The sequence below is a fragment of the Venturia canescens genome, chromosome 4, assembly GCF_019457755.1.
Source record: "Venturia canescens isolate UGA chromosome 4, ASM1945775v1, whole genome shotgun sequence".
In the NCBI taxonomy this organism is placed as follows: Eukaryota; Metazoa; Arthropoda; class Insecta; order Hymenoptera; family Ichneumonidae; genus Venturia; species Venturia canescens.
The window spans coordinates 23,866,393-23,888,690 of record NC_057424.1 but is presented as its reverse complement, the minus strand read 5'-3'; the positions used below and the strand labels follow the sequence as shown (position 1 = coordinate 23,888,690).

The window sequence follows — 22,298 nt, the reverse complement described above, 5'->3', positions numbered from 1 at the left end:
CCCTTACAATCTCGAATAGTGAACTTTGGGGATTAGAGAAAAACGGAGGTCTTGCTCTCAATCACTGTGGGCCTCTTGGAAATCATACTAATATCTCGATAATATCGAAGAATTATTTACGATGGGTTTGAACGAGGAGTTCGCATTTTGTCTGGTGTGACCTGCAAACACATACTCCGCTATCCCTGACGCAACCCTCACATTTTCTTTCCGCAACTTGAGCGATGCAGAAATTTGAGAATTTTACAGATAAGAAAAATGTTTAGCCATTAGCAGGATTGACGACACAAAAACATTGTACGGCTCAAAATAACTTCATCCTAATATTCATTTTTATAGTAACGAGAGATACAAATCACTTTTATTGCTTACATGGAAACAGTCTTCACTTTGTGCACTATGATTTCTAAGGTCCATATATTTTCTAGCGATGCTTCTGCTTCGCTCAAGCTCTCGGACAAAGAAAATTCAGGCTTAATACCTTAACGTTTATTACTTTTGCTTGCTGTACACTTTTTTCATAGTGTGGTTTGGAAATTATAATTTTTTTAATCATTCACCATTATTCATACTTGTCTAGCCTTTTTTATTTCTTTAGCAGAGTATTTTAGGGGGTTGGGGTTTGGTTGATGCAATTTTGCAGGTGCCTTGGGACTACCGATACTCAGTTCTGGAGACCCGTTGCTGCGCACCTACTCGACAGAGTACAGAATCATTCCCGAACAATGAGAGCCATTTTAAAAACTGTGGGAAGCTTGCATAATAATGAATCAAAATAAATTGAAGAGATATGAAACATCAAATATGCTCAATGTCATTTACGAATAAATGCTCAATAATCCAGATCTTCAGATTCCCTTCTTTCGTACGAAAGATTCGATGTGACAATTCATTTACTGAAAGCGTTTATAACATTTTTTCATTGACAAAACTGAGATTATCTATTCGCTAAATTTCACGCAAACGCATTATTAGGACAGAAAATAGTTTAACAGTTTAATAATATTCAGCGGGATTCGGCTGCTCGATAGCTCCCAAATTCAATGAAGCTAAAAAAAACTCCGTGAAATGTGTTGTATCTAAATCGAATTTATTACGCAACTCGAGCCGAAATATTCCCTCAATCCAATAAACTTGTAAATTTATTTGAAAAACCCAAAATTTTATGATTAGAGCTCAATATTTGTTCGATTGACTTGTAAAATTATTATTAAAATGAGTCCCGTAGTGTCGACCACAAAAAGCAAACAAAATTACAAGAAAGTCGAGACGACGAATGCGCATAGGCTTCCTCGACATAAAACGCTCCCAAAAACTCATAGAAACGATTTCTACAAGATAAAATAAATCTTGCGATAATTCTTCCACTCGAATGGACCGTCAAAATTGTGTGATTTTATGGATATTGAAGAAGCAATTTTCGTAAGTTTTATACAGTAGAAACTTTTGAAGTCCAAATGTGAGTAATTGTTTTGTGCACAAATAATTGGACGTTCGATCTTATATGATTATTTCACAAATTCAATCTTGATTCAATTGACGGTGATTTTTCTCTAAAGAAATTTTATTTCGTATCTTCCGGGTTAGGTTGTTGAAAAATCGTGTCCGTAGAGTCTGGCAGACGGTGAAAAAGGGCTCGGCATGTAGCTAGGGAGCATGGGCAACGTCGTATTTCACAGTCATTACCGGTACAGCGCGCTCTCGAGCGTTTCTCGATGCGCCCACGCAATAAATCGTCGGTTACCGTTAGCGTGACAGAAGCGCAGGCGAAAAAGAGGGTGAGTTCATTGTGGCGTTTCAACCCCCTCCGTTGGATTGCAACAGCAGCCTCAATGCTTCGGGACTTGTTCGAATTTCTTTTTTCGTCCATTTTATCTCTTTTTCTATTTTCCTAGATAGTACTTTCTCTCCTCCTCTTCCTCCTCTCTCTCTCTCTCTCTTTATGCTCACTAACAGTATAAACGTATAGAAAGAAGAAATGGATCCGATGGAGCATCCAAGTTCCGTTTAATTTCTTTGATTTGTATCATATAAAATAAAAAAGAAATCAAATCGATTCCAACTTTTCTCTCTCTCTCTATCTCTCTCTCTCTTCCTTCCTTGCTCTCTCCACTTCTCTCTCATTTCTCGTTATCCCTCCCAACGCCAGAAAAATCGTTCTCGTTCGCCATCTTCGAGTGACTCGATCTCTTGCGAGGATGAGAACTCTTCGAGAAGTAAATTATCTTCGAATAACATTTTTTTAAGTAATTTCTATACATGATGAACTTGATGATTTTTCAATAACAAGTCAGCTTTCATTTCACAAAATTACGTGCCATCGTTTCGTCTAACGTTGATTATGGGAGTAGAAATTTTCAATTATTGCTTACGAATAGCTAGGGGCAAACTGTTGTATATTCAATGAAAAGAATTGAGCCATTCTTTCGAATGGGCGATTTTTTCGCCTATCCAATACGGCCGAAATCGTACTTTTCGTCTACAACATCAATCCTTCCCAACTGTCGAACCCGCAGTTGGTTATGTAAACAATGTAAATAACGGCTCGTGAATGAAAACCGCAAGATAAAAAAGATGCGTGATTTTTGTCGAGTATACTATTCCAAGTCACGTTAATTTTAAACATTGATTATATTTCTTTGCAAATTTGACCAGAATAATGAAATCGATATCATTGAACAGACATCGATTGAATAACGCCTTGGCCTTTTTCTCTCCCTAACGGCGTAATATCGCTAATTATATAAAGCAAATATATATTACAAATAATAATAATAATAATATTAACAATAGTAATGTTAATAATAATGTACACACATATAATAGAGGGCGTTGAAACACTAATATTCATTTCGCGTTTCCCATCCATGAAACTGACATGCTTAGACTTGGACTTACACTGGAGAGAAAAAATCTATGACAAATCTTGAAAGTTGGTGCCAATAACGAGAAAAATCAAGTACTTGATCAGGGCCTCCTTTTCACCTAACTTATTTGATATATAAAAAGCGCGGTTTTCACTAACAATGAGTCGAGAAGAATCCCTTCACAAGCACCAAGATGTTAATATTAATTATTGACTACGGACATTCAAGAACAATGCAGATATACGCTGTTGAAATACGTATTTGTTGACTCAGGAGACCACGTGCCGGACATGAAATAATATACAAAAATGAATGCACCGTTATTTCCAACACAATTACCCTAATAATGAAAATTTCAACAAAACTAACGCTGTCATTGATTTTTTTATACACATAAGTTCGTTTGCTTTTTTTGTTATTCAAAAATCGTAGCGAAAGATTTATCCGAAACGAATCATGATGACGGCAGATTATTTAAATGTAGAAAATGTAAATCGGTCAAATAGAGAAAAAAAATTATAATAATCTCTCAATGGTGATTATATTTCTGGAAGTTGTGCAAAAAATGTTCACAGACGCATGGCTGGCTAACTCTGTGGTTCTACGTCAAGCGAAGCGTCGCCTGCCTCTACCCCCATTCCATTAGGTATATCGCCAAAAAAGTCAAACACACTCAAATACACACTCATACGCAAACATACGAGAATAAACGGTACAAAGAACCATGCGCAATCGTATGATGGGGGAAAAGACAAAGGAGAGAAACAAAGAAGAACGATGCTGATGAAATACTCGACTATGAAGTTGCTTTCCCCTGTACAACAAAAATCCCGTCCGAGAACAAAGGGATATGAAAATGAAGGATTATCAATGAATTTGTTCAAATTTTTCGACCGATTACAAGTTCAACTATTCTCCGTTACTATTCCATTATGTCCCAATGAAAACACGATCCGATTGATTTCTGTGAATTTTTGTGATAACCTCTGTATTCCAAAATTGACAGACATTTTAGTTTGAGATATAAAACAAAATGGAAATAAAATCAATTATAATTATTAATTAAGTTTTGACGATTGATCGAATACTCCACATTCATAAGAAATAACAGAAAATTATTGAACATTGATTTGGTAAATTTCAATAAAAAGGGGAATGCATATGACTAATACAATATTAGTGAAAAAAGTTCACTTTTCGGTAAATATTTCTTTGGAAAATGTATTTCCTGACGTATACAGTCTCACTTTTTCTCATCCGAATTTAGTTTTCCCGAATGAAAATCCTTGCAATATCAAGTGACGCAAAATTATACGATAAATATTCTGTATGCCTGTAAACGGTACTTCGACGAAGCGCTTGTCCGAATCTAGGATGCCCTATATGGCCGAATATACACAAACGAATATGAAAAAAAAAAAATCCACAAAGTTTAGAAAAATGAATAAATATCATCTCCTCCTGGTTTCTTCATGGGAAGCGTATTTCCCTCTTGCCGGCCCTTATCCCTTCACCCCTACGATGAAATATTTATCTCTCTGGACTCTCCGCGGAGCAAACTTTCTCTAAAATAAACGTGTTTCTCTTGTAGATGTTGAAAAGTAGATGGATACAGTAGTCAGTTCTATGTAATCTCTATTAAGCTACAACCTTTTAATCGAACAATTAATAAAAATGAAAAATAACCAACTAAAAAGAAAATCAATTAGCGTAGGTAATTAGGTATACCGTGGAAAAGCGTTTACGGTTGCGTGGAAAATGCAACGTGCGGCTCGTAAAGTGAATAATGAAGAACTCGAAAAAGATAGATTGTCGACAAAAACGAGAGGCGAAACAGCTGCACATTGCAATCTCCGAATTACCGATCTTTTAACCAAGAAAATGAAGAAGAATTAATACTGCTAATCGTAGTGTAAGACCTCAGCCCCATTAGGCAAGTGAAATGAGAGTTCCGTGATCCTCGTAGAAAAAAAAGTCAAAAATAACACGAAACACGAAAGAAGAAGAAAAAAATTGGTACCGCCGATGGGTATCGAAGGAATTCTGCTTTTTGATCGATTTATGTTTTTTTTTTTTTTTTTTTTTTTTTCCCCAACGTCCTGTCAATTCCATCGCTCTCCTCTCATTCGAACAATCGTAATTGTTCATCATTGATGGCTCGTTCTTTTTTTCACCGTAAAGTTCTCGATTGCCATCTGACTTATTATTTCTTCCCTCTAAATCTCCTCACTCTCTGTCTCTCTTCCCGTCCAATCGTCCATTCAATTGTCGTTTATTTTTTTTCGCAAATAACTGTGATCCGTTAATAATCCAAAAGTTGACTTTGTCGTCGCATATATATATATAATATGAGGCAAGACAAATAAAATGATTTTCGGTTTAACAAACGTACATCATACGTATCGGAGGAAATTCATAAAAATCGTTTTTTTTGCGAGGCAAGTTGAGTTCGTAGCTAGACACGCGTACAGTTTCTAAGGACGAGTCCGTCCTCGTCGCCCAAGCTGAGGGACGATCGAAATTTTAATGACGAATGAAACTTGAAGAGAAATGAACAAACAAAAATGGATGCCTGAGAATCCTTTTAAAAATAATTATTATATTGAACAGAATTCAATTTTTACCAAAAAAAAAAAAAGTTTGGTAATAAAAATAAGTAAATTGTCATTGCCACTGGCGGCGACTTTTATGTGCTTATATACAAAAAACGGGAGAATCTTCGGCGAGCCGGAATTAAAAAATTTAAAACCATACCAAACGGATAATTGAAGAATAAATAACAATAATATAATTATACATATGCATAAATATATAAATATAAATATAAATATATATATATATCATCTGTCCTGAGCTTATATTTGTTATTACACACGATGCTTGATGATACTATATTTTTATGCGCACCGGTAGCTCGCTCGCTTCTGCTTTGCTCCCCCGGTGAAAATGACGACCTGGCAACCCAAAAACGAAACATTCCGTGAGAAACATTCGAATAAATTTGGCAGTAAAGTTTTGGCCAGCGGGCTACGATTGAATTGTTGCTATTCGTAATATTGTTATCGTAAATTGCTGCGATCGCTCCGAGTGATTGTTGACAACTGAAAATAATCGAAAGTCGAAATATCTCAGAGGCGCGTAATTCGTTAGTTTTCTTATTTGGTGTGTGTCGATTTTTTTTTCGGAGCAATACATCGGGTACGATAAACGTGTGTATGCAAATGAGGATGATAAAAAAGAATAAAAATGATGAAACTTGGAAGGAAAAAGTAATTGGGAAATAAAATGTTAACGATTATTCAGAAACATTGCTCTGGAAGACCGCGATAATTTTTCAACCACGTGTAAAGCGATAATAAATTTACTGTCGATACAAAAATACAAACACACAACACGGACGCACGATGGTTGTAACAATTTATTGAAGCTCTAAGATATATGATAATATGTTTAAGGATTATAACGAATAATGAATGTCTGTAACGAATAAAAAGATATCACGCAACAAAAGAATGAGAAAAATGGCGAAATTGTACACGAGGAAAGGACTTATTTTTGTGCTCCTAAGTAATTGCTGGACGAAGTGAGCGATTACGAAGTTTGCATTTTTTTCTTATAACAAAAAAATTCCAAAACCGTTGAATGATTGCAATTTACTATGAGCTATATATATATCAACATCACCCGTACCCAACCCATTCTATATCTATATCGATATACGTTCATTATCATTAAGAAGAATGTTATTCAAGAAAATAATTTACAATCCCACACTTTACATCTTTTCCACTGCTTGAACTTCTGTTATTATAATTTAAAACTTTTCTCTCGCATACCAAAGATGATGACCCGAAGATATTTACGAACGTCCCCTTTCAACGTGGGTATTTTCGGCGAGAAATTTTTTTTTCATGTTTAGACAAATTGACGGGTTTGTTTCCAGTTTTCTTACGATTCATATTTTTTTCTTATAGAAATATTATCCAAATACTGAGATGAAAAACAATTTGTTTGCCAAAACAGGATAATTAAAGGAAAGATACCATATTGCAGCAAGCAATCTTAGCTATAACTAAAAAATGTATGCAGTACACATAACCACTTCCTGATTGGACAAATGTTCAAAATTTTTATTTCTTTTTTAAGCGAAACATTTGATTTCTGACAGATTATTTTTAATATTTTTACGATGTTAATGAGTTAAGTGTTGAATGAAAAAAAGATAATATATGCCAAGTTCAGGAGATGGAAAAAAATGATGTAAGATGAATCTCTTTTATTTGGGTAGGAGCGGTCGTGTACCGCGCACTGGGGCCAAGGGTGGGCCGAGTATCCGTCAGCCCCAGTGGGGGTTGCACCGGTAAGCTTCAAAATCTCAGATGTGGATGCGTTGTTAAGATCACAATTCTCGTCTTCTTGCTCGTGTTTACGATATCCGTAATGGCAGGGTCTCAGTACATGACCGGGCAGTCGGACCCCGCATTGTTCGTCGAGAACGATGCGGGGTCCAACTGCCCGGTGTCGTACTGACACCCTGCCTCCGTAATCGTTAGTTCGTAGAATCTGTATTTATATTGGTACGCACAATCATATATACTCATCTTTGCCCGTATGTTCCTCTTTATTTTTACCACTGAACTCGAATTCCGGCAACTCGCATTTTCTTATATACAGGAAAATGCGAGCCATAGCTCTAAAATTGAAATTACAAAAAACGCAGTATTGGAAATGTCCAAAGAAATTATTTCCATAATTCCAATCACACGCGATATTTCTTCTTTCGATCGAGGAATAATTTTTTTTTTTTAATTTAGATCCTTTCGCAAAATTCCTGAATGTCTCGATAGACTTATTATTGAATTCCTATTTATACGATCGTATTTCATATTAATGAAAAGTCAAATTGTTCATTTTCTTTTTTTTGACTTAACAAATACCGCTTCATTGAATCAGTATGGACTTCTTGATTTTCCACTTCCTACTCTCGGCTGATTTTTTATTGATAGGAACAACGTATTTCAAGCGTTACCAATTTAGTTACAAACGGCTATTAACAAAATTCCTATTGCTCGAGGATCGTTGGTCGCCCCAATTATTGAAAAATAATCGAATTGTTTTCCATTCAAACTAATCAAATCTTGCTCATGGGAACATGAGGAAATTTTAAAACTTTATGGAATTTTGGCTCGATAACATTATCCAGTTCTGAGATAATCAACTGTCATCCACCCGCAGACGGAAGAAAAAATTTATCTTTATTAGAGTCCCAACCGAAGGTACGGCACCCTAACAAGGAGTTTTGTTATTCTTTTTACATTCGAACACGTGAATTCATGAATGTCAACATTCTCCTTACATAAATCGATACATCTATGTATGTTGAACGTATTTTTCACGTAATAAAACTATTAAAAACTACCACAGTATACGTAAAAATTATGTTGATTGGAACTTGGTTTATTGGAAATGTGGATTGATCATTATTATTACAGTATAATTTTTTTTGCTATTCATAGGCAGTTCGTTGAATATGCTTAATAATAATAATAATAATATAAGAGTATAGAGAAAGATGAATCGAATATTAGAATTTATCCCTTGTGCATCGAATGCTTGTCTCGTGTAATGACAACTCGATAATCCGTTGCTTAGATTTGTGAAAGTTTGAGATTAGATTGATTTGGAAAGCAAGACCTTGACTACTATTCCCAAAAATGGTAAAACCGTCATATCAATTTTTATCGTTATAACGCGAAGGGGTTGCAAAGCGTGAAATAGTTGCTCATTACAGTGACTGAATTCCCTCTGAAATGTCACAATGACAGCTGACTTCATGGAAGCTAATGATGAGAACTGAAATTCTTAAAATATGCATAAATGGCATATTTTGAGTTTGAGATTTATCTTATTATTTCAACCTCTAAAATTAGAGAGTTTCTCAAAAACATAAAAAAAAAATTGAGCCTCGTATTATTTGGTAGAAAGATTTCTATTGCGTAGAATCTTGTACATTTTTCAACTCGGTAACGTCACATAAAAAATATCTATAAAGTGAAAAGTTTTCGGCAACAATGAAACTCCTTAACGTTCAGGATTATAGGATATCGCCGACTTAATTACGAAGCTCATTAGCGATTTCACGGCCGGTAGTTGCAACGTCGTTCGGGCTTAATGATTCAGAAGACAGAGTAATTCGAGGAAAGCGCGATGAATCTCCGTCAAACTAGATCTCGAATTGCCATGATAAAATTTTCTTTCTTTCCATATTTTCTCGATCATACGCTTTTGCCTTTTATTTTCTCTTGAATCTCGGGGTTTTATCTCTAATACCGTAGGAAAATGGCAGTTCCAAGTGTATGCGTTCTCGCGGTCAATACTCCTAACCGTGCAAATGGTTGGAGCAAAGTTGCAGCTTTTTTTTGTCACCATTATTACAAGTGACAATACTCTTAGCACACAATTTCAATTCGTACCGGTGATAAAATCTTATCCGAGAATAGTCTTTTCTATTGTGCCATAATTCACTATCTAAATATAATTTTTAATATTCGTAAAGATGATTATCGGATTCATAGACGTTTCAAATCTAAAAGGCAGTCGTTGTAGCACACATTTATATTATTTTTGCCAAAGTTTGACTAAACGAATAAAATAGTCGTTTTAGATCAAGCTGCAGATTCATTCTCACCGAAAACATTGTAATTAAGTGAAGAAAACTCTTCCATACCATCAATTGCTATCAACAATTTTTTTTATACCGTAGGTGCGGTACGTATAATCCATCGATGTATGATTACTTCGGGTTGGGACGTATACATTGAATAAAGGATATACTATGTCTGAGGAGTAATAAAATTTACATCGTAATTGAAGCAAAATCACCAATGCAAAATCATTCGCCAAATTAATTTGGCATCAAAAGCCCCATACATAAATTCGCATGTAGTCATTTAGACTAGCCTACAAGTAAAGTAACGAGAGATTGTTTTATTTATGATTCTCCAAAATAATATGATACTCCACTTAATACTGTATCGATTGAATCGCCAAATGTGGATATCCTGTAATTTGTGAATGACGTTGGGTACAGCTGCCTATAGCTCATAGTACGTTTGCAAAAATATGTAATTCAACATGTCAATATTAACGAAATTAGCAAACTTCCTTATTCGTTGACTCGACGCGAGAAATGCAATCTGGACGGGTGCAAAGCCAGGCAGCACTTTTAGCCGAATCGAGAACTCTTCATTTTTTATAATCATCAAGATGAACAAATGACGAATAAAAAGTCATTCGACAGTGCACTGCAGGGTTTCTCGAAACATTGAAAAGGTTGTCAGGGTTGAGCACACCATTGGCAATCTTCTGCGATTCACAGTTCAATAGTGCTGGTTTAACTTCACCGATAACAGAATATGCATTTGAAACAAATGTCGATTCTTTTGGACTGTGAATTGTCGATAAAAACAAAAAAAAAACAATAATCCTGAAAAGAGATACCTCGAGTATCGTAACGTGGAAGAGACATCCCGGACGAGACTGTCGCGCCGAGACTGATGACGAAGACTACCCCGAAGATGCGGTCTCACCTAGGGGCGAGTAATTCTACCATCTACCTAAAAAAAAAAAAAAAAAAAAAACCTGTGTATCATTTTTCTAGTGCAAAAGAAACAAAACAAAAGATGAGTTTATACTTGTTTATCTCGTCGTGTATAAAGTGTTTCAGCCATAATAGAAGTTTAGTAAATCGCCACCGGGGGAGGAATTTTAGAAATATTCAATTTGAATGAAAGAAAAAAACGATACGATACGATAAAACAATTAAAAAAAAAAAAAAAAAAAGCGTATTGTATACAAGGAACAAAACGTTGATGGCTTTTGGATATTTTGAATGTTCCATCGAAATGCTGTGAATTCTGGACGTAATGAGCGTTGTCGAATTTGACCCTCGGTGGCATGGAAACGTAGTCGAGTTACATGGAGAAAATAAAAAGCGAAAAGTTACCGGTCAAGCCATAATGACGGAAGGCAATTTTTATGTATCCTGGAATTCAGACCGTGCGAAGGGTAAATTTTCATGGAATTAGAAATCTCTTATATAATACAGAAATTTCGATATACTTTTGATGAAAATTTACGGTTGACCCGGTAAAATTTCGAAACATTCAATGTCATTTCCCGTTTCTATTGCTGCAACAGTAAATTTTCACTTGGAATCCTCTCCGTGCACCAAAGTTCGAGCTAAACGACGCTAGATAACCTCTCTGGTTTAGTCACCGTTCAGTAGCAAGAGACCTCTCGTTATTCGGACTAACCGCTGTGAACTTTAACTCAAAGTACTTACCAACTAGATCTGTGCCGAGGCTTTTATATACCATCTTGTTATTATTATTATTTAAATACATACACAAATTGCCGTACGTATGTGTGTAGTGCGAGATATACGAATGTGAAATATATTAGTAAGTGTCCCGAAAATCATATCGAGTAATCCGTACTACCAACATTGATTTTAGGAAAAGAGTAACGTTATTCATTGGCATATCGAATCGTTGAAATATTAAATAAGCAATGAACTATCATAGACACCAAACAATGACGACCATTTATCGAATTAAAGGAATTCGAACAACGGAAGGTAGACCAATACAATCTTTGTTTTCTCGGGCGAAGATACGGTGGCGCTAAAACAAGAAGAACAAGGCGGAATTGAGTGATGGTACTAATAATCCGTCATCGATTTCAAGCCACAAATGAGCTCTGTTAACAGGCATATGTTTCTGTAAATCTGTGTAAATAGTTATGATCGATGATTGACCAAGTAATTCGACTATCACTTTAATTCGATCGATGGGCATCGTTGATTACGAAGTAGATGAACGAGGCGTCGACATAGAGGTTTCGTTGTGTGAGTGTGAATTATACTGTCTGCTAGAATAAAAACGTCGATCTCGTCGTATGCGAAAATAGATGAAAATAGAGAATAATAGTATACAGTAGTATTGAGCCAGTAGAAATAGTAAGAGAGTGAAATTATTTGATATTTAACAAGAAATGTTATCGCTGTATTATTATTCATATAATTCTATACTTATACTCGTTGAAACGTGACATTGCTGATTAACCACATAATTCGAAGCTAATCTGTTTGATGGATGTCCTATTTCCATTTTTGCTTGAGCCCAGAAATCCTGTGAGTTCATTGATATACAATATTTTTCGTACGTTCAGTAAGAAGAAGAAAAAAAGAAAAAAAAACAGTATCCCCCAGACGAAAAATATTATAAAAAATGGCGTGTCATTATTTTGACTAGAACACTTAGTATTATTCCATTTTAGAATAGAAGGGTATAAGTAATAAGAAATACTACGCTTTATCACGTAGCATAGTTTGGCAAAAAACACTTATTTCTTCGAGTGTGATCATTCGTTCGTAGAATAGTCTGACGTTATCTTCGTTATTCTGAAAATTCTAATACCACATTGAATACGCAAAACGATTAATTTGTTAATTCCGCTTATTTGAAATATCGTGTTTTACCTCATAATTCTTATGATTCGCAGTTTCACTCGTTGCTAACCAACGCTAACACTCTCGACGTCGTCTGCTTGAAAAAATATAAAAAGCATATAATCGATCATAATAATTGCTTGTGATAACGAACCTCGTTGATTCTTTGAATCCGGTGTGTTGCTTCTATCGGCCTCAGATAACCTGCTTAAAACTCCCAAAAAATGCTTCTGAATTTTACAGAGCCCCCTCCTGGAACCAAGAGAAAAGAGAGCAGGAAAACGTGTGTGTCAGACAACGTGTCAAGTCGTACTCCAATTTTCGTAGTTCCCATACCATCCCCTTTTGCTTAACTTTTGCTTGTCCGCTTGTCATAAGCCTTTTTTTTGTTACGAAGTGCAATGTTTATGGAGATTCTTGAAAATTGTAGCGCCCGGAATACACGCTTGAAAATTGTGCGTACAAAAACGTTTTATATCATTCCTCTCTTTTTGTATTAGTTATTGAGACACCCTCTGACAGTATTCCTCATCCGAAAATATAACTTCTATATGATCTTACGATATGGACTCGAAATAGATGAACTCTTGGCCTACATTTCCATGTTCCGAGATCCTCCATCTCGTCCTCACTGGATTCGCCAGGGATTTTTATAACTGTCGAGTTTCCGAAACCGCCGAGAGGCTTACGTCGTAGCTCTCGTCGTCGTTTCACACGTACAAAGTGCTCCATTCCACACGGGTGTGTATGACCGTTGTTCGGGCACGCCTCACTAAATTTCTAGTTAATCCACTTTTATTTAAGCTTTTCATCTCATCCCATTGTGGATATATTTTCCTTCAAGTTCTATAACAAATTTTAATTGAGTACTACATTGTTCGTGTGTAAATCATTTGTTTTTTTTTTTTTTTTCCAAATGAAATTCATTCGAAACTTTTCTCAATCAACTTTTATTTCTCCGCTGTAACGCGGTTTTATCGCGATAAAAAAAAAAAAAAAAAAAAAAAAACCCTCGAATTTGAGCCTTTGCTCTATCGAGGCATAAGAAGAAATGAGAAGAAGAAAGATAAACGATACACCGAGTGACCGCAGGGGCAGTTTTCCGGGTCGAGTGATCCCGTAACAATCCCTCGCAGGCTTTTACGTTCTTTCTTGTCTGAGCGTTGTTTTATTTCCCTTTGTATCTCCGTTTCTCTCGATCTTTTTTACTCGTTATTTTCGGCTCTCTTTCTCGCTCGGTTAGCTCGTGATTTTTATTATTTTCCGGGAGTCGCGAGGACGGTGCGTGGCCTTGTCTCTTACCGTAACCATGTCGAGAGCCACAAGTCCGCACACTCGCATTTTTACCTCGAGGCTACAAATGTTACCGGCGAGTAATCCCTTTTTATTTTCCGTCCTTTTATCGAGCCTCCCATGCACACAAACTCATTCTTATTTCATACCGGCTGATCCACGGATATGTAAGTGCTTGCTCACGAATTTAGTCAAATGGAAAAAAGAGAAGAACAAACAAAAAAAACCAAAAATGGACAGTGAAAATTTTTGGTGACAAGCTTCTCGTTTACTTCGCTTCTTGCCTCAATTAATTATGTTTTTTTTGTCTTCGCGGCTATTTCCTGATCTCATTCGTGCCTGAAATCATGAAAATATCTTGAAAAATATTTTCAAGACGCGAGTCTATCTTGAACCGTTAAAACATCTCGATGATACAATTGGCTTTTCTCTTGTTCGCTAGTGCCTCGATTTATATACCCATTCTTGTATAAAAAAACTCGATTATTGATAGATAAAAAAATTTCTTTCACGGTCCCGAAGTCCTTGTCAACTTCCTCGCTCACAGAACTTATAATTTCATGGTAATCTCTCTTCTATTAATGTCAGGAGTGCCGGCAATGTACTACCACGGAACCCCAGGGAACGAGAGTGCGGGTCGCCCGTACTCAGAGCCTACGATGCAACATCTACAAAGGAGTTCACTGCGGAAGAAATGTATGGAAGTCGTGTATCTTATCACTTCTCTCCGGAGCGAATAAAACATGAAAAATACATTTTTCAAATGATGCACGCTAACGAATTTCATGCATTAGTATATAGAGCATTGAGTAGTATTCAGAAACGAAGAACGATAAAAACCGATTCATTTTTTCATATGCTTGATAATAGAAAAAGGAAGAAAATTTTTTATTGGCTCGATCTTGCAGTAATTATTCGAAATTTATCGAATGCGCGTTTCATACATTTCTGCCTGATGGTTCTCTGCTCGTGGCGACGAGCAAAATACCACGTTTATCGTTTGCATATCGTGCTGCCCTATTGAATTTTATTTTACTGTTTTTTCATTGTTGCGTGTGGGGAAAAAAGTTCACTCGACAATAATTCGGTGCTAAAAGTTACGTCTCCGAGGAAGCAACACATTGATTACGAAAATTCTAAAAGCGTAATTACTTTTTTCTCTTTTGACGTGTCGAGATGTTAAAATGAACAAACTAATAAATACATGCTGCAGCACGGGAGTGCATTTTTCAAGCATTGACTGCCGGCCCTCGAATGATTCTGCTGCATCAAGGTTTAACAGCTCAACGAACAAATCGTTAATCACAGCTTTGTGTTTCAGTGGATCTGACCAACGGACAACTCACCCCGAACAACAACACACCATTGCTAACGCAAGCACTTTCTGGTACGTTGAACAAGACGGCGTTCGTTTCCCATTGAACGATTCTTTTCGTTCGTTCATTCACATACATTTTCTTCATAGTTTCATCATTTTTGACATTCTATTCGCTTAATTCGGATGGAATTTTCCGTCTCACGATTTGCCCACCGATTCTTCGTACGGCTCAACCTCCGACCTTCAATTATTCGTTGTAGCTAATTTGAGCTCCGGCCATAATTTAAGTTTCGTAGAAAACTCATTCCTCGAGCAATCCTGATAGGTTTGAACGCGCGGAGAAATTCCATATATCGAACCCGAAAGAGCTCGCGGCCATTTTCAAGAGTTTCATCTCCTCCTATGCCCGCATTTTTCTAAATGTTTTTTCTCCTTTTCTCCTGATTTCTTCACATAAGCTCTTCACCCCAAACCCCGCTGGACTTGTCTTTCTTCTCTTCCTTCGCAATCTGCTGCTCTCAAATAAATCAAACTTCTGAATCGCTCCCTCCTGACCCACCGTAGCGTAGTTCTCTTTTCGCCGTAGCGAAACTTTATAAGCGTCCTTCTCTCCTTCTTTTTTCAAGGTATCCGGAGCCCCTTGAACTTGTTCCCCCTTGCTCCTTCTATTGTCGAGAGTTTAAGAGCTGAATGGATTTTTAGATTGTACAAGAAAGTGCAGAAGAGTTCTCGATTTGTCATGCACCGAGTTCTCCGAGCCCCGAGTTCCGACTTTTCAAAACTCTTCCCACCGATTCTCGCATCCTCTTTTTCAGAACTGCTCCCCATCGGTGTATATATATATGAAGCGCGCTCATGCCAATTTTCACGATATTTTTTTCGCCCTTCGATCTTACGAGACTTTCAAATTCCTTAGGGCAGCTTTTTCATCTTTTTTCTCTTCCGCACCAACGTGCACACGATCGATCCTCCGGAAAGCTTGCTGCGAAGACTTTTAGTGTGCGTCAAACGCAAAAGAATCATGCATCGACGAAATGAATGCGTTTACTTTGAAATAATCGAATGGAAAATCACAATGATTACATATTCACTGAAATTCTACGAAGAATCTGACGAATGCGATTACATATTTTTTTGCACGTTCCGTAGTGATGAACAATTACCAGGCAGCTGCACAAGCAGGATTTCCTCCAGCCTCGCCCCACGGTGGCGGGGGCCACGGAGGTCCGCAGGGTCGTTCGTTTCCAGCGGCAAATTCGCCCGGTCCAATTGACATGTACAGTACGAGTGCAGCAGCGGCGGCAGCGGCCGCGGCCGCCGATTCTGTTGCAAGTTACGTCCAGGCAGCGGCTAGTCCCCAGCCACCGACAACAGCGTTTCCCGCGATCGCAGTTTCCCGGGCCCCGCTCAACTACAGTCCCGTAAGTTTCGAACGAGCCATTTTTTTTGCGATACAGTAAATCGATCTATTTCTTTCGGCGTAGACGCTGCGCTTACTGATTACAGGAAATAATGGCTTTCGAGAGAACGTTAAAAACAAGAAAATTTATCTTTCCTTCTTTATATATGGGTCGCAACGGACATTATTCGTGATTGCCAGATATTTGCAATCCATAATCATAGATAATGTGATCGATGTTTCATTATTTTTCATATACAAAAAGTATTGTTCATCACAATTTTTCTTTAACAAAATTATATTTCGAAACGTCTCTACGAGACAAATCATGAGAAAATAAATCGTATGCCGTCGCAATTTTCATTCCAGTGGCCCATATATATAGACGTTGAAAATCCAGCATGTACGCAATTACAAAAACAAAAGGTCAAAAATAAAAAAGAAAGAAAGTAAGAATAATATTATCATATATATATATATATATATATATACACATATATATAAGTAGAGTATAATAGACTTAATTTGAACCAGACTAATTTTATACTAACAGTACTCACAGCAAGCCCCTCAGTGTGTCTATTATGCACCCCTTTCGTGAGTAATAATCGTGAGTATGGTGAGTGGGGAGGGGAGCGAGCGAGCCAAGAGGGATAGGACAGTGTCTTGGATGTTAGATCAAATTGGCACTCGCTCTCTTCGTACACTCGGGCACAAGACGATCTCGTCACTTGGATTATGCCAATATACGAGGGAAAAAGAGGATTTTCGTAAAGACCCGAGGACACGCGCTGCCCCAAGTCTCAAGAAAACACATATAATAAGTGTGCGTGTTTTTTCGTTAAGCTATTTTTGCAAAAAAAAAATCATTCATGTATATATTTGCATATATATATACATATAAGCATTTGAGAAAAAAATGTGAACAAAAGTGCGCAGTGGAGCTCCGAGCAGTTTGGGTGAAAGCCACAACAGTTGCGGAGAGTCAATCGACGTGCTTTATCAATCAATGCTTTATCATCGACGCTCCACGCGAGCTCAAACTGCCCGAGGTTCCACTGTACATTCGTTTGTTAAAAAAGAATAAAGAAAAAAAAAAAAAGAATTCAAACCGACGGCCGGATAACACCGGTAATCGCAAACTTTTTAAGTCTTACCCTGGTCGTTTCTCCATCTACTGTTCCAGGGTCCTCTGATACCAGCGGCGTTCACTAATGGCTACCATTGAGCCTTGTTAAGACCTAACAACAAGTACGTATCGATCCTGGTGCATGCATTGCCCCATGGTGTCCAGTTTCCAGATTCATAGCAATTTCATGTCATTATACGCTCATCTTGTTCCTTCGCAATGATTCATCGTGCTATGACTTCTTCATATTTGCCAAAAATGCTTTTGATTCGATTCTTTTATCAAGATCGTGAATTTCCGTGATAATTCGGTAAAGAAAATAACGTAATATCCGTGAAAATAAAATGGGTCGACGAGTATTTTATTTCCCCAAACGTCCGAGATAATGGGAAGGTATAGTAGAGAAAGACATCGCTAGTAATCAAAATAAAGAAGCCATTAAACTTTACTGGATACTATGGCAAAGCAACACCTTCGTCGTTCTATGAATCCCCTTCACAATATTATCGATCCTACATGAATAAGAATATGTGCGTTTTATATTATTTTCAAGAGCATCAAAAATAACAAAAAAGTTACATATAACACAAAAATCAATGATCGCTTTTCACTTTTGGTGAACAAAAAAACAATTGTATCATCCTTTTTTGTTATTCTCATAGAATGGACGAGAGGGCAACGCGCGGCAAGATCGACTGACGGCACAACGATAAAATGCCTCGCGCAAATGATCACACTAATTATATCAACGTCATCAACACCTATTTATGGCAATGAGAGACACGAGAATTTCTCGGACCTGGAAGATATTTGAGAGACGGTGTAAAAAAAAAAAAAAAAAAAAAAAAAACAAGAAGACCGTAACACAGTCAGCTCCGGCATGAATCCAAAGAGGCGTGAGCAGTGACTAGATGAAATTAAAATAAAACTGACCTATTGGCTCGACCGTTTACTATATGAAAACATTTTGCGAAACCGGGCAAGTACGAAGGATCGCATTATTTTCTGATAAAAGCATTTTATCGGCGTCAAAAACACCAATTCAACAAATAGAAAACACGAGGTTCCCCCCCCCCCCCCCCACGCACACACACACTCATACATACATACATACACACGCGCGCGCGCGCACACACACACACACAGAGACTCAGCGCACACATACGCAAACCTACACACTCAAAAACGAGCCCATACACATACGCGCGCATGAGGCAAAGGTCTGAGTCGATCAGAGAAAAAAAATGAACAACTGGGCAAAATTGAAGACCGAAGAATGCTTTCGTCACTCGTGAATCCAGTAGCGAGGAGAACTCGAGCGTAAAGATGATTGAAAAAACACCAAAGCCACGGCCGTATCTGCATATTTGGCGCCCGCCCATTCTCCGACATTGAAAAATAATAATAATAATAATGATAATATATGAAATAATAATCATATTAATAATACCGAAGGGGCGAGGGGGAATAATGATTGAAATATATATATATATATATATATATATTAATAAACTAATTATTAATTGCTAAATAATTAAGCGGTCAAGTCTATGATATAAATATACACGTATGCATATATCCCCATATGTATTTATACATATGGGAGTGTGTGCATATATTACGATATAAATAATTGATATCTCAATACAGAGAAAAACGAATATGAAAGAGAAAAATAAAGAAAAATCGTTAGGATGTAATTACGATGAATTACCAATAATTCACGCACGAATAATATAATATATATATATATATATATATACATATGTACGTGTATGTATATAAGGTTATAATATAATCGATTAATCGTTATTATCGATTACTGAGGAATGCGCAAACATGCAGCCTCAAAAATATTCTATTGAAAAAAAAAATGGGGAAGACAAGCACGGATCACGCGTACATTTTGGTACATAATTTTTATTATATTATTCGTTGATATCGTTGATGTAAAAAAAATTATTGTAGAAATGATTCTCCATTTTTTTTACTTCGTTTTGTTTGGAGATTTTTTTAGTTCTCTCGTATATCATAAAAAATTAATGATTACTGATAACGGGAAATAAAAATGGAGGGTTTACTCTCGATTCGTTAAAAAAAATTGTCCCTTCAGGTATATTGAGATTAAAATCCCAATTACCATGATCGATTATCTCGAAGAATGATTATAGGACAATGTTTGGAAAGAACAATGAAATTGTGAGAAGTAAAAATAATTAATTATGAGAGAGAGAGAGAGAGTGTGAGGGAAGGGGAGCGAGAGGGCGAGAGAAAGAAACACAGAGCGAATGGATTTTAACGTTTAATATGAAACGATTTATTAATTATTGATTAAGTGAATTATTAAGAGAAATGAAAGAGGTAAGGGATTGAAGTAATAAGAAAAAGAATTGTTTCTGTGACGTAACTAGGCGCGAGGATGATGAAACAGGATTGAAAAAAACGAACAATAAATACGAGTAACGAGCGAGTGTTTTACGTTTTTGTAATTTTAAAGAACGCCAACACCAATCTCTTGAGAAAAAAAATATATACGTATATATAAATAAATACATATAAATAAATATACGATCGATGATGGTCGTTTGATGTTCGAAAGAGCAATGAAGATTCAATTTATTCTGTAGAGTGAAATATTGCGACAAGCACGTACAGCGAGATGAAAAAAAAAAAAAAGAAAAAGCAAACCCAAACAAAATTCGAATCATTTACGAACACCACACTTTTTACATGTGCAATGAATAATTCTCATAGCGCTTGAATTACATGTTTTCGTTTTTCGTCACCTCGTCCGAAAAATCTTCAAAGAAAAGAATTGAGCTATTAAGAAGCAAGAGGAAAAAAAAGAGTAACAATGGGAAGAAAAAACAATAAGCAAAAAAAGGGGTATGTCTGTGTTCGTTAAAATCTGATTGAGTATTTATTATACACTTGATATTTATTGAATTTGCAAATTATGAAAAACAATTAATATAAACTATTCGTATCATTACCATAATTATTATTTGTATTATTATTATTATAATTATTATTATATGTCAATAGCATGTGTCAATTTGCTGAGCCAAGAGTTCCCGCGGCTCCGACACATTATTATTGTTGTTGCTGTTATTATTATTATCATTATTATTATTATTATTATTATTCCTATTATTATAATTATGAATAAACGACTATATGTACGATTATAATACGGTTATATTATATTCGACGACAGGGTAAATAAGGACGAAAAAACAAAACTCTCAAATAGTGAAATATAAACTGAGGAAAAAAGGGGCCGGTTGAAAAGCGAGATGAAAGTTCGCGAAGAGACACGCCGAACGTCGACCATTTTGTCCTTTTTTCTCTTTGATTATGTCCGTTGCAATGAGAATAAAAGTTGAAAAAATTAATTAAAATAAAAAATAAACGAAAAAAGACTTTCGTGAGTAATAATCTCTTTGGAGCACGTGCCTGAGCGCGAACGGTGTCAATTCTTGTGAACGCAGCAATACTTTTGCGATAACAAACAAAATAAACTTAAACATACACGAACACACATAAACACAAGTTAAGTGGGATAAATAGATGAAGAAAATTCAGAAAAAAAAAACGAAACAACCAAACACTAAAACATCGTAACCAAATGGTAGTCGGTTCGTTACTTCAAGAGGGAACAACAATAAACAAGATTGACTTGAGAAATATTGGAAAAAAAATCTGATTCGGTCAAAAAAACATGATCATCAATACTGAAAATAAGAAATTGCCGGCACACCGTTTTTTTTTTCGTAAAAAATAGAAAGAACTCGTTTTGAAGTTATTTATTTGAACGTAAAAACAAAACAAAAAAATGCAAGGACGAATGAACGACTGAAATTTTATCGAAAACGATACAAGTTAACGTTTCCGAATGAAACAGGGCGTTAAAATTAAACTGATGAAACACGCTCACCTCGCTCCGCGTACGTCAAACATTCGAGGGTAAATTTTGTTCGCTTATTTCAGAGAAAATTGATGAAAACTATACCTATATTGACAGTAATAATAATAGAAATAATAGTTATAATAATAATAATAATAATAATAATAATAATAATAATAATAATAATAATAATAATAATAATAATAATAATAATAATAATAATAATAGTGATAACATTAATTATAATAAATCTAATAAAATTAAGAGTAATACTACTGATAACAATAAGGATAAGGTTTGAGAAAATGAAGAAAACAAATATGTTAAGACACTGTAGCCCAAGAAAAAAATTATGTTAGGGGATCATAATCCGGTATATCGCATGAATAAATTAAACTATAACCACGGAAGATTGAAAAAGACAGAAGGGATTGCGAATGAGAATAAAATAATAATAATAATAATAATAATAATCACGTGTACCCAACACACAAACGTTGCATCCAACAATGAAGTGAGGTAATTAAAAAAAAAAAAAAACAAGAAAGGAGAAGTAAAAAATAATAGCGAACACTACAAGGATATAACACCAGCTCAATGAACTTAAAGGAGTAAACAAAAAAAGATGGAACAAAACAAAAAATAAGATTTCGAATCTTAAATAATATTTAGATAAAAAAAAAAGGAATGTAAGAATTGCGGAAATTTGTCTAATTTTGGTTTAGAAAGAGAGAGAGAGAGAGAAAGAGAGAGAGAGAGAGCGCAAAACTCAAAAAGTATACAATATCACATTCGAGATGACCGTTAAAAGCAAAGAAAATACAGAAACGGAAGCATACATGTGTTATATGTATTTTCAATTATGATTACTTAT

The 22,298-nt window shown here is 35.9% G+C and overlaps 1 protein-coding gene across 10 annotated transcripts in view; it reads left to right on the top strand.

The window, feature by feature from the left end:
* The window catches only part of Rbp6 (RNA-binding protein 6), a 459,964-nt gene extending 437,942 nt beyond the window's left edge, over positions 1-22,022 (top strand). For 4 of the 10 annotated variants that reach the window (XR_006260571.1, XR_006260574.1, XR_006260572.1 and 1 more), the window contains 6 exons: positions 14,260-14,367; positions 14,993-15,058; positions 16,139-16,410; positions 16,942-17,214; positions 17,575-17,639; positions 18,180-22,022. Coding sequence is in view for 4 of the 10 variants with exons in the window: in XM_043416125.1 (XP_043272060.1) it covers positions 14,260-14,367; positions 14,993-15,058; positions 16,139-16,410; positions 17,575-17,616 (488 nt within the window). In the remaining 6 variants the exon portion in view is untranslated. Of the gene's footprint in view, positions 1-7,155; positions 7,228-14,259; positions 14,368-14,992; positions 15,059-16,138; positions 16,411-16,941; positions 17,215-17,574; positions 17,640-18,179 lie in introns of all 10 variants that reach the window. The other 6 variants (XM_043416125.1, XM_043416124.1, XM_043416127.1 and 3 more) reach the window with 4 other exon arrangements.
* The last annotated feature ends 276 nt before the right edge of the window (positions 22,023-22,298 follow it).